At 34.7% G+C, this 12,203-nt stretch overlaps 1 protein-coding gene across 1 annotated transcript; it reads left to right on the top strand.

Moving 5' to 3' along the window:
- Positions 1-4,955: 4,955 nt before the first annotated feature.
- On the top strand, positions 4,956-11,000 carry LOC128228492 (ribitol 5-phosphate transferase FKRP-like). Its single transcript, XM_052939830.1, has 2 exons — positions 4,956-4,988; positions 9,334-11,000. Exon 2 carries the CDS (start codon positions 9,449-9,451, stop codon positions 10,955-10,957), a length of 1,509 nt encoding a protein of 502 aa, XP_052795790.1. The 5' UTR covers positions 4,956-4,988; positions 9,334-9,448; the 3' UTR covers positions 10,958-11,000.
- The last annotated feature ends 1,203 nt before the right edge of the window (positions 11,001-12,203 follow it).

The raw sequence follows: 12,203 nt of genomic DNA on the forward strand, positions 1-12,203 counted from the left end.
GTAAGCTTCTTGAGTAAAATTCAGCTGAAAATTGGTGAAAATGTTCTACTTTCGTTTGTAAACAAGCATTTGTTTGATGGGAGAATCGGTTTTATAACTCCACAAACAATATGTTTACAAAATAACCGAAATACGTGTGAAGATTAAACATATTTATATAGCACTGCATTCCCCGATTTCTCAAATAAGCCCTCATAATTGTGATATTAGATAAAATAACGAGTCATACTTACGTTTAACGATGCTATCCGTTCTTTTGCTCTAGTTCGGAAGTGTCATTGGCTCTTTTTTATACACAGCTCCTAAAAGAGCTGGAGCCACTGTTTCTCACTCGTGTAATAAGACATTAAAGAACCAGTGTATCTCTAAACCAAAGTTACATTCTGTATGTGCACTATGCTTAAATAACTGAAATTGCTTACAATCTTATCAGAGTACTCGCCGAATGGGCCATGCCCGAGTGTGAGTATAAATAAGCTTAACACGAGATCCAACTAATTTTATCCACAATGCATCATGAATTGCTGTGTAAAACCTCAACAAATGCACACTATGATTTATGCCTGTCAAACTAATGCAAGTAGGATTGAAATACAATAGGAGGTACTCATAAATCAAAACTGTATACATGTGTATGTCCCAACCATTTATCATTTCTATTTCTAAAAGCTTAAGACATCATCTACTCTTGGCAATTGTATTAACCAAAGTTATTCCTCTAGAATTTGAAGAATCTGAACGGTCACCTTTTTCGAACAAGGAACAATGGCCCATTATGGAATAAGTAATGAAGTGTTTTTGTCAAATATCGAGCGATAAACTATTTTAAATCGATAAAAAAATCCTGCAACATTATTAGAGATATCACTTAACCTGCTAGAAATGATTTCACTAATCTCCTCAACAGTGAACTCACAGTCTGATTGATAAATACTGACTCATGTAAATCTTTTTAATTGTTGGAATGAGCTAGGTGCCATTGACATAGTTTTGAAATGGTAAATTTCATATCATTATAATTATTATTGATTACTATTGATTGATATATTCGAAACTGTTGCTAAAGTACTTGTGTTGCAAAAGTACATCTTTCATTTAGCCACACAAGTACTTAAGCAACGCCATTAACACGGTTTTGTTGTGCGTATGTATTTTCCTTAGCCAAATACATACACACAACAATAATGGTGTTAATTGAGTTTACCTATTCTTTTTCACAATTTGTCTTGATGTTTTTAGTATTTTTTTCCTTAGCTAAATACATACGCACAACAATAATGGTGTTAATTGAGTTTACCTATTCCTTTTCACAATTTGCCTTAATGTTTTTGCATTTTCTATGTTTGCTTGTCACTTGTGAATACTTTGGACTTCCTCTATTCGGTGAGTATTAACTCTGTTTTTCTAAATGTTTCCATGATATTTTTAGAAACACCTTGTGCACCGAATGAAAAGCAATGGCTTGTTTACGATAAGGCCTGTTTTAGATGAAGATTGCGTTTGTATTAAAATATCTCGTGAAAACAATGGGCGCACCTGACAAAACTACCATTGGTTTCATAACAGTAATATGATCATTGTGCTTTCATTTTTCAAGTGTATTGCTTGTTAAAGTTAATTAAATGAAACCCAATATCAGCTTATGATGTTTAGACTATTTGTTATAGATCAATTAAGGCAGGGTCTTTTAGTCAACACATTTCCAAGCTTTGTGTTATTATCTATAACTATCTAATCCACGGGTTTTTGCTTTCAAATTAGCATTAACGTTGCAATTTTATGAAAATATTTAAATAAAAGGGTCCTTTACTTCGAACTATTTGAAACCGCATAGCTTCATACCTACCATTTTGTAACCCTGACGCATTAATTCTTTTAACATGTCATGTCAAAAAGTAGATTTTAAATTTGGCGATACCTGATTTCGATTTGCGGGTATATATTTTGAAATTAAGTTAAAGTCCGTTCGGAAGAACATTTAGTATATTCGGTTACAGTTCACAAGTTCATTCAATGTCAAATTATTATATTATAGAAGGAAATCGTTACATATTTCGATTGAAGCTTTTAGAATGTTTAAGAAGTAGAAAGAAAATCGCTATACATTTTAATGGCATCGAAAGGATTACGAAACATTCTTACGCCTTGGAAATGGGGTGATCCAGTTTAAAACATGCTTTATTGTTGAAGAAAAGAGCTTTACTAGAGACTTCTAATCTTCCATTCCAGTTTTGGATAAAATTATCATGTAGTCTCTGCTTAACATAAGCGAGAAATAATTTATCATTTTTACTCCTAGGAAGAGCCACACATAGCAAAAAGGGAATGAAATTAACAGATCTCGTTATAACGAACACGAACTTTTTTATTAGGTTACCTTTCACAGTCATTCATTAAATTTAGATATATTTTCTCATTGAATTTATTAACACAAATGTACATACTAACTTAACTCAATAATTCACAATGTTATTCAATATTGTATCTTATTGTCTAGTAATATACACGTCCAAACTCACCATAAATAAAATCAGTATGTGTACATCTTTTAACACCAAACAATCTTTTACAGCTGTGCATGTATTCGCTCTAAGGCTTTGACCTCCCCCCCCCCCCACACCATAATTAAGAATTGGAGAAATAAGCTTATTAAACAAATCTTACTTAGGTTTGATAGTAAGGTCCGTGAATTTATACAAATACTTGTTCATCTTACAAATTGCTTTAAAGCTTGACCTTCAAATGTATTTTGGGCATCTGAAAATGAGCTTCCGTTAAAACCGTTATTAAATTATTAAACTTATTACCAATCTATATTTCATTCCCATTGTGATTGAAATAAATATTTGCCGTGAGCTGCCTTCCCTTTCTAAAAATCATTACTTTTGTTTTACCATTATTCACAACTTATTTTCAACGTTCACAATATTCTGATAACAAATAAACACTTTCTTGCAATTCCGCAGCATGATTAGCAAACACACTTATATTATCAGCATAATAGTAATACATTTTCCGTGGAAAATTGACTGTTAATACATGTAATTTAAAAACTTCGAGAACAAGAAATTGTGATAAACATGCAAGTTTAAGACAATCTTTTACTTTTTTATATTTAACACAGCACATAGTCAATCACATGTGGAACTACATTCCCCGATTTTTCTCGTATAAACCTCTGAGTAGGAAAAATAAGAGACCATACCCTCCGGTTTCGTTCAATTTCCGTTCACTGACACCACAGCAGAAGACGCGTTGGAGCCCTGTGAACACATTGAGTGTTGTAGGTACATTTGGTGCCCGCCGTGTATTCATAATTGATAGTTGTTTAATCATGATCGTCAGTGTTCAATTCGATTTCTTGTTTTATATTTTTTCACAATTATGTGTCAACTTATTGTTTCAGATATTTCATTTTGACACTTGTATTCACCTGTCCCATCATATCATGTGTCAATTATTATTTAACCATATATAAACAAGTGGTGAAATAGTAATTGACACATATTACATATTTCTATTTTTTCTCGTTTCTAAATATATATATACATATATATATATCACTAGTTTCAAGACATTTACGCCAAAAATTGCTCATTAAAAAAATCATCAACCTATATTGTGCGCCTTTTATTAAATGTGTTTGTATTGTATGTTGTAACTATTCATGTTCGTCATCTTAATTATTAATTCTATTTTTCTAGCCATAATACATCTGTTTTATTTCAAAATTCTGTTGATAACTAGTCGGTTAATTGTATTATTCCTTTCCGACTTTAAATACAATCTTATCTTGAATTTAATCCCACAGAAAAGGAATGATAAAGCCTACCCTGCCCTTACCTCGCAGTATTTCGGGATGATGTTAACAGTGAGAAAATGAATGCAGTTGTGAATTTATAAAGACATTGTCAATAATAAATACGTATTGACTAGAATGGAATATTTTGAAATATAACATGAATGTATTGTGTATATCCTAACACACACGCACACACACGCACGCACGCACGCACGCACGCACGCACACACGCACACACACACACGAAATAGTATAATAGTATTAAACATGGCTGAGATTTGTCAAACCGTAAATACAGAACGATGTGCGGCGTCAAGGCTAGGTTTAAGTCATAAAACAATAACAAAAAACATTCGTCCGTAACACTTATTTTTGGTTATTTTTTATTTCGCATGTCTCAGTGCGTTTTAAGGCTTTTGAACATTTCTTAAAAATACTTATATAATATATTCATCATTAATTACTTCAAAACGGATGCAGGAAATTCAAAGGTATTATTATATAAAGCATATTTTCTGAGCACCTTCAATTACTAGGATTGAATTTCTATTTCGGCAAGTTTTTGAACCAGGTGCCACGAGATGTTTTAAATATTGATTTTTTTCTATTTTATTTTTTATTCTTTTTTGGAATAAAATAAAATAAATAAGTATTCACTGCATTGTACATTACATTAATGATAATAGCCACAGACTCAGGAAATATACGCTCAGTTTTAAAGTATATGCTTTATCTTACAATATTATTACATTAACAATGTCTTCATTGTGTAACATCTTTGTGACTTATAACATGTAATATATATTGTTGTATATACTGTATATATGACCGTTTGTTTGTTTAATATGTTTAAATCACTTTCGGGCTGAAAAAAAGAGAATAATAACCAAACAAAACAGTAGGAGTATACATGTCTGTTTTAAAACAGCATGCCTAACACTATAAAATGTCACTGTTTTTGGAGTACTATTAATCTGGGGCCAATTAATCCCAGTATTACTTTACCTGAACCTGAGGTCAATATGTTTCAGAAAATATTCTATCTGAGCAATACTTAAGCTAGTTCATGAAAGGGAAGTCAATGCGTAGATTTTTTTGTTCACAAAATAGTGTTGTCTGCTACCATATTAATACAGTTATTTCCCTTATTAATAATTAGTCATGGCATAATTTCTCGAGAAAGCAGGTAATTGTCTCACATTTTTCAGAATACATCAAGTTATATCCCATCAAATTTATCAAGTTTTCATATAAGAGTATCTATTCATATTTTTTTTGATACCAGAGTATCTATTCTCGTTTCTTATGCAGGGTATTCACAGTAATCACTTTCATACATGCCATATTTTCTGGAGACCATTCAGGGGGATTTGTTCAAAAGGCTGAAAATTCAGGGGGATTTTGGTTGTAATCAGGGGGATTTTTTTAGCAGGTCTATGTTGGCGAAATATTAAAGTATTTTTAGACGCAAGTACAAAAAATGTATTCACATATAGTTTGCTTTGAAAACCTCCTAACTTTTTCATTATACTGAATTATTTTATGTCATGATTTATCATATTCTTATGATACACTGTCATGTCATACTGTAATGCACTTGCAGAACAAAATATGTCATTGCAAAAATATGTTTTCGAGACAATTAAATTAAATTTACCTTCCTCCAAAGCCTTTTAAAAAATTGTGCTTAATTCTATCAGCTTTGATGACTTTCAGACAATAAGAGAATAGAATTAATATTATTAATTTCTTCCTTCCAAAATAGTAATATTTCTTTGCCTTTGATAATTACTACAAAGTAATTGATCACTTGTTGTAAAAGTTTCCTTTTGGCATTTCACCCATGTGGATTTGTACAATCAGTTACACTCACATACTGTGGTTTCACTTTGTCATTATTGCCTGATGTAAAATTTCTAAAAAAAAAATATTTTTTTTTAATTCCGGGGGATTTTTATCTCCCGCCGGGAGACCGGGGGATGGATCAAAATTTCGGGGGATTTTTCCCCCCGCCGGGGGATATGGCATGTATGCACTTTTTAGTCTTTGCCAAATACATGTTGGGAGTTTTTGGTACAGTTATTCGATATATGGCTCCAGGTGCGACTTTGAAATCACCTTACTCTGATGAGATCTAAGATTCAGAAAGCCTACTTCTTTCGTGCAAGAACCACATTCTTTCATGAAGGTTAGGGTCAAACTTTGAGGTTAATTATTATTGAATCTTGCATATATTGTTATAGCCACAATAATGCCAAACTGTTTTTAACATTTGGATATTCATTTTGTTCCCTAAAGTCAACTGATCCATACCAGTGTAAAATATATTCTTCAACTGTAACTCAACAATCCTTAACACTTCACTGTTCAATTGAAAACACAAAAGTTAAACATTAATTATTTTAGCCAATACCTTTCTCTTATTACACTTAAGAGTTTAATGAAACACAAATAATTAGTCTACTTTAGATGGACTTCTTCAACAAAGCACCGCCATTTTGAACCATCTAGCAGGTGCAGGTTATCTTTCTGCTCAATATACTTAGCGCTGGGATCTGTCTTTCTTGGCTAGGAAAACAACAAGTGGGATATGGATGTGTAAAAATAAAAAAATCGTTGAAGACTCTGAAGCGGCTGTTTATATGGACTAATATTGTTAAACAGTTAAAGAGAGTACCTGTGGTTGGGATATTACTTTGTCATGAACAGAGGGATTTCAAAATAAATTTGCAAATGTGCTCGGTACATAAAGTCAAGGAGGTTTCGTGCAATACCCATGTCCCTACTTCAAAGTTCCACTTGAGAGTTAATTATTAATATGAAATGCTGCTTTTATACAAATAAATAACATCTAGTTGGTGTTGTCTGGGCTGTAATTGTCATGCAGAGAGGGATTGTAAAATTACTTTGCACATGTGTACTGTACATAAGGGCGATGTGTCACTTTCAAAACCCATGCCCTACTGCAAAGGTCAAGGTCACACAGGTTTTTCATTATAGAATGCTGCATGTATGCAGATAAAGTAAAGTGGGTCTGTTCTGGGCAGTGTGGGGTGTGGCATATGCTTATAGTTTACGTTAGTTCTTCAGAAAAGTAGGTATATTTGTAATTACATAATCCATTTAACTAAAGGCATGAGAGGGGTATTTGTCACTTACAGTGACAATTTTTACAGATATATCTCATTGAGGAGAAGTGCAGTGCATGAAAATTATAACTTTGAGTGAAGAATTATTTTAGTTTTTGCCCTTTGTTTATTTTCAATCTTAGTTTTTGTCTGGTGCATAATTTGAAGTCTTTGAGGTACTTCAAACTTCATATACAGATAGATCTCATTGATGAGAATTGCAGGACACATGTCCGTAACTTTTGAAGCAGATTATTTTAGTTACTGCCCTTTGTTAATTTTCATTCTTATTTTTGTACGGAGCATAACTTCAAGTCTTTGAGGTATTGATTTAAAACTTTATATACAGATAGATCTCATTCAGGAAAAGTGCAGTTTATATAATTAATAGTATTAATTTAATACATATGAATTGTAATCCTTTGTTGTAAAGCAAAGTTGATAATGTTCTTAATTTGGCAGGGGATAATTATATATATATGGCAGTCGGTGTCTGCTCTGTGTTATGCACCAGTCAATTGTAACCACGGGCCCCCCAGGTCCGGGGTATACCGGGGAAATGGGCCGTGATTTTACCTTTCAGGTGGCCCCGCAGTGCCGGGTGAATGCGGTGGTTTTGTCTTTGCGCAAAATTTAGCGGGGAATTTGCCTTACCTAGGCCCCCAGGGGGCATTTGGTGGGGATTTGACCATCAGTTCGTCCCCGCAGGAGAGATTTTACCCGGGGTTGTCTGGACCGAAAGTCAAAGTCCCCGCTATTCCCCAGACCTGGGGGGCTGTGGTTACAATTGACTGGTGCATTAAAGCACAGTAACTATACAGGTGAAATATATTCTAAATTGTTTCATACTTTTGATTTATACAAGATATGAAACATTTCAGTTGACAATGATCTGGCTATAAGTATGAGGCTCTAGATTTATATTCAGAATTTCACCTTTATGTTGAAATGCGATTAAAATGACATTTTAGGATCAACATTTCCCTTTATTCGTACTCTTTCTGTAGTGAAAAGAAGCTGTCATATTTTGACCCAGTTACGTGCCCTTGGAGACTCCTTTTTGTTAGTTTTTTGGAAAGAGGCCAGCAGCTTTCAATTGTGGAAAATGTGTGAATTTGGATAAATCAATATTTTAAGCTCGACTATTCGAAGAATAGGTGGGCTATACCGCTCGCCACATCATCGGCGTCGGCATCCGGTTAAAGTTTTAGGGCAAGTTGGAATTTTCACTTATAAGTCCAATACCCTTCATTCATTTGACTTAATACTTCACACAGTTGTTCAGGGCCATCACATGATGAGGTTAGATAACTCCATAATATTATTCTTTACACAGATTATGGCCCCTGATTGGCTATGGAACTTAGGTTAAAGTTTTAGGGCAGGTTGGGATATTTATTAAAAACTTCTATACCCTTTGTTCAATTGACTTAATCCTTCACACAGTTGTTCAGGACCATCACCCAATGAGGTTACATAACTCCATATTATCCTTAATACAAGTTATGGCCCCTGATTGACTTAGGTTAAAGTTTTAGGGCAGGTTAAAGTTTTAGGGCAAGTTGGGATTTTCACTTTAAACTCCAATACCATTCATTCAATTGACTTAATACTTCACACAGTTCTTCAGAACCATCACATGATGAGGTTAGATAACTCCATATTATCTTTTATACAAATTATGGCCCCTGATTGACTATGGAACTTAGGTTAAAGTTTTAGGGCAGGTTGTGATATTTATTAATAACTTCTATACCCTTCATTCAATTGACTTAATACTTCACGCAATTGTTCCGGACCATCACCCAATGAGGTTACATAACTCCATATATTTAAGACAAGTTATGGCCCCTGATTGACTTAGGTTAAAGTTTTAGGCAAGTACATAATAAAGGCAAGTTGGAATTTCAATAAAAAAACACTTCTATACCGTTCATTCAATGCACTTAGTAAAATTCAAAATTATTTACAACCATCTAACAACAAGAAACATTACTCCATTTTAACCCTAAATACAATTTATGGCCCTGGAATTTTTTTATCTTTATTTTTTTATTTTTTTTGAAAGGCATATTTGTAATATAATTCTTGACCATATTTCAATAATGGGAAATAAAGTTATTTGAATGACTTGCGCCATTGTTCGGGCGGGCTGGTGGGAGGGCAGCATCAAAGTCACCTTATGTATAGAATAATTTTAGTTAGGTTTGACATAAAGAGACTTGGTAATATTACATCGTTATTGTATTCACTTCTTAGTCAAAGCGGAGTAGTCGAGGGCGCTGTCTTATGACGGCTCTTGTTTGGTAAAGGATTACTGGCATGTAACATTTTCATGGTGAAACATTTTAAAATTGTCAGTTTGACTACAATCTTCATATATTGTATATTTTTATTTTCCAGATTACTCTAGACTTACCCAAAGGTTATAATTGCTAAACTCGGGGGAGGAAGAGATCGACATTAATTGCAAAACCATTTCGAAATACAATTAATATCCAATTAATTAGAACATGAAATGGTTACTTTGTTAAATGTTACAATGCGCATCCTTCGAAGAAAATGGAAGATTTTTGCAGCTGCACTCTTTGTGAATATGCTGTTGTTGTGGACTATAAGCTGGTGTGGCAATAGGCAATCAAATAATGCAGAACATTCCAAGACCTCGGAACCACTGAATGTATTGCCCAGTTTAACTGTAATTATTCAAGATTTTGATGTCCTTCAAAATGATGTGTTCACATCTGCTAGTTATATTGCAGGGAATTTATCAGATGTAAATGTACTTATAGTGTCTGAACAAATACCTTACCCACCTGTAAAGATTCCAACACTGGAAAATGTTAAATTAGTAATATCCCAACCTAACCCAGGTCATTCGTTAAATTCATCTAGACCAGAATTGAACATCAGATCAAATTTTGTTCTGTTTTTACCAGATGGATCACTGATAGGTCAGGATTTCTACAGAATATACAAGTCCTTTGTTAATAAATTAGACTTATCCAGAAACGAAGCATTTGCAATTACAGTGGACAATTCGCGACGAAATTGTTATGGACTGGATTTTAAAATGAAAACTTGGACGTTGAACATAGGTGAGAGACTGGATTCCAAGAGTTGTGGGTATGTGAAAGGAGATCATGGTTTACTGTTGCAAACCAAACATTTGTTTTCTTTAATGGATCCATTCATGCCTTCTACTTTTATGTCATTGTATATTCAGTTATCATTAGTATATGTCAAGGTTGTGATGATAGAAGACCTACAGCTACAGCGGATATCAACTGCTCCTAAAGATGCTAAAGTATTGTGGGAGCAAAAACAGTTCAGGCAGAGAAAATCAGAACAACTGTACGCTAAAGTTGGAGTAAAAAAAGTAAACTATGCAAATGGTCATACAGAATGGTATGGGTGTAATAAAGAATCAACCAGATGTTTTGACACTGTGTACCAAAATATGCCTGAATATCTGTATAATGGGAGGTGGACACCTCCATGCTGCCTGACACACCTGAGGGAGACGGCAAGACATGTGTTTGGCATCTTGGACGCCTGTAAAGCCCGATGGTGGCTGGAGGGTGGGAGCTTGCTAGGTGCTGCTCGGGACCATGACATTATTCCTTGGGATTATGACATTGATATTGGAATGTATCGGGAGGACATGCTCAAGTGTAATCAATTGTTAAGAGTTTCCAAAGAAAGATTTGTAGATGAAAAAAGGTTTTCATGGGAGAAAGCAATAGAAGGAGATTTTTATCGTGTACAGTTCAGTGAGAGTAATCATTTACATGTAGATATATTCCCTTTTTATCCCCAAAATGGTATAATGACTAAAGATACTTGGTTCAAAACTCATAAACAAGACACAGAGTTCCCAGAACATTTCTTAAAACCTTTAACTCGAATTGAATTTGCTGGAATTAATGCATCTGCTCCAAATAATGTAAGAGAATTTTTAGAATATAAATTTGGCAAAGGAGTGATAGAAAGTCCAAAATACCCGAATGAAGTAATAGCTTTTTGAATCTTGTTTATTCAATGACAATGTTTATTTAACAGATAATAAATCTGTATTCACTTTTGTAAGTATGTTTTTATGCAAAACAAAATACAAAACCCATAACTTGTTTGTTTTTATGCCCCCGAAGGTGGGCATATTAAAATCGCACCGTCCGTCCGGCTCTGTAACTTTCCCTTGTATGGACAGATTTTAAAATAACTTGCCACATGTGTTCCACATACCAAGACGACGTGTGGCGTGCAAGACTCGTGTCCCTACCTCAAAGGTCAAGGTCACACTTAGTGTTTATTCACAATGGAGTGCTGCATATAAGGACATAGAGTATAGGTTGTCGTGTCCGGGCTGTAACTTTCTCTTGTATGGACAGATTTTAAAATAACTTGCCACATGTGTACCACAAACCAAGACGACGTGTCGCGTGCAAGACCCGTGTCCCTACCTCAAAGGTCAAGGTCACACTTAGTGTTTATTCACAATGGAGTGCTGCATATAAGGACATAGAGTACAGGTTGTCGTGTCCGGGCTGTAACTTTCCCTTGTATGGACAGATTTTAAAATAACTTGCCACATGTGTTTCACATACCAATACGATGTGTCGCGTGCAAGACCCGTGTCCCTACCTCAAAGGTCAAGGTCACACTTAGTGTTTATTCACAATGGAGTGCTGCATATAAGGACATAGAGTATAGGTTGTCGTGTCCGGGCTGTAACTTTCTCTTGTATGGACAGATTTTAAAATAACTTGCCACATGTGTTCCACATACCAAGACGACGTTTCGTGTGCAAGACCCGTGTCCCTGCCTCAAAGGTCAAGGTCACACATAGTGTTTATTCACAATGGAGTGCTGCATATAAGGACATAGAGTACAGGTTGTCGTGTCCGGGCTGTGACTTTCCCTTGTATGGACAGATTTTAAAAAAAACTTGACACATGTGTTCCACATACCAAGACGACGTGTCGCGTGCAAGACCCGTGTCCCTACCTCAAAGGTCAAGGTCACACTTGGTGTTTATTCACAATGGAGTGCTGCATATAAGGACATAGAGTATAGGTTGTCGTGTCAGGGCTGTTACTTTCCCTTGTATGGACAGATTTTAAAATCTTTTGCTACATGTGTTCCACATACGAAGACAACGTGTCGTGTGCAAGACCCATGTCCCTACCTCTAAGGTGAAAGATACACTAAGCGTTTATTCACAAGGGAATTCTGAATATAAGGACATAACAGTGTAGGTTGTCAAGTATAGG

The sequence above is a fragment of the Mya arenaria genome, chromosome 3 (genome assembly GCF_026914265.1).
Source record: "Mya arenaria isolate MELC-2E11 chromosome 3, ASM2691426v1".
Classification (NCBI taxonomy): Eukaryota; Metazoa; Mollusca; class Bivalvia; order Myida; family Myidae; genus Mya; species Mya arenaria.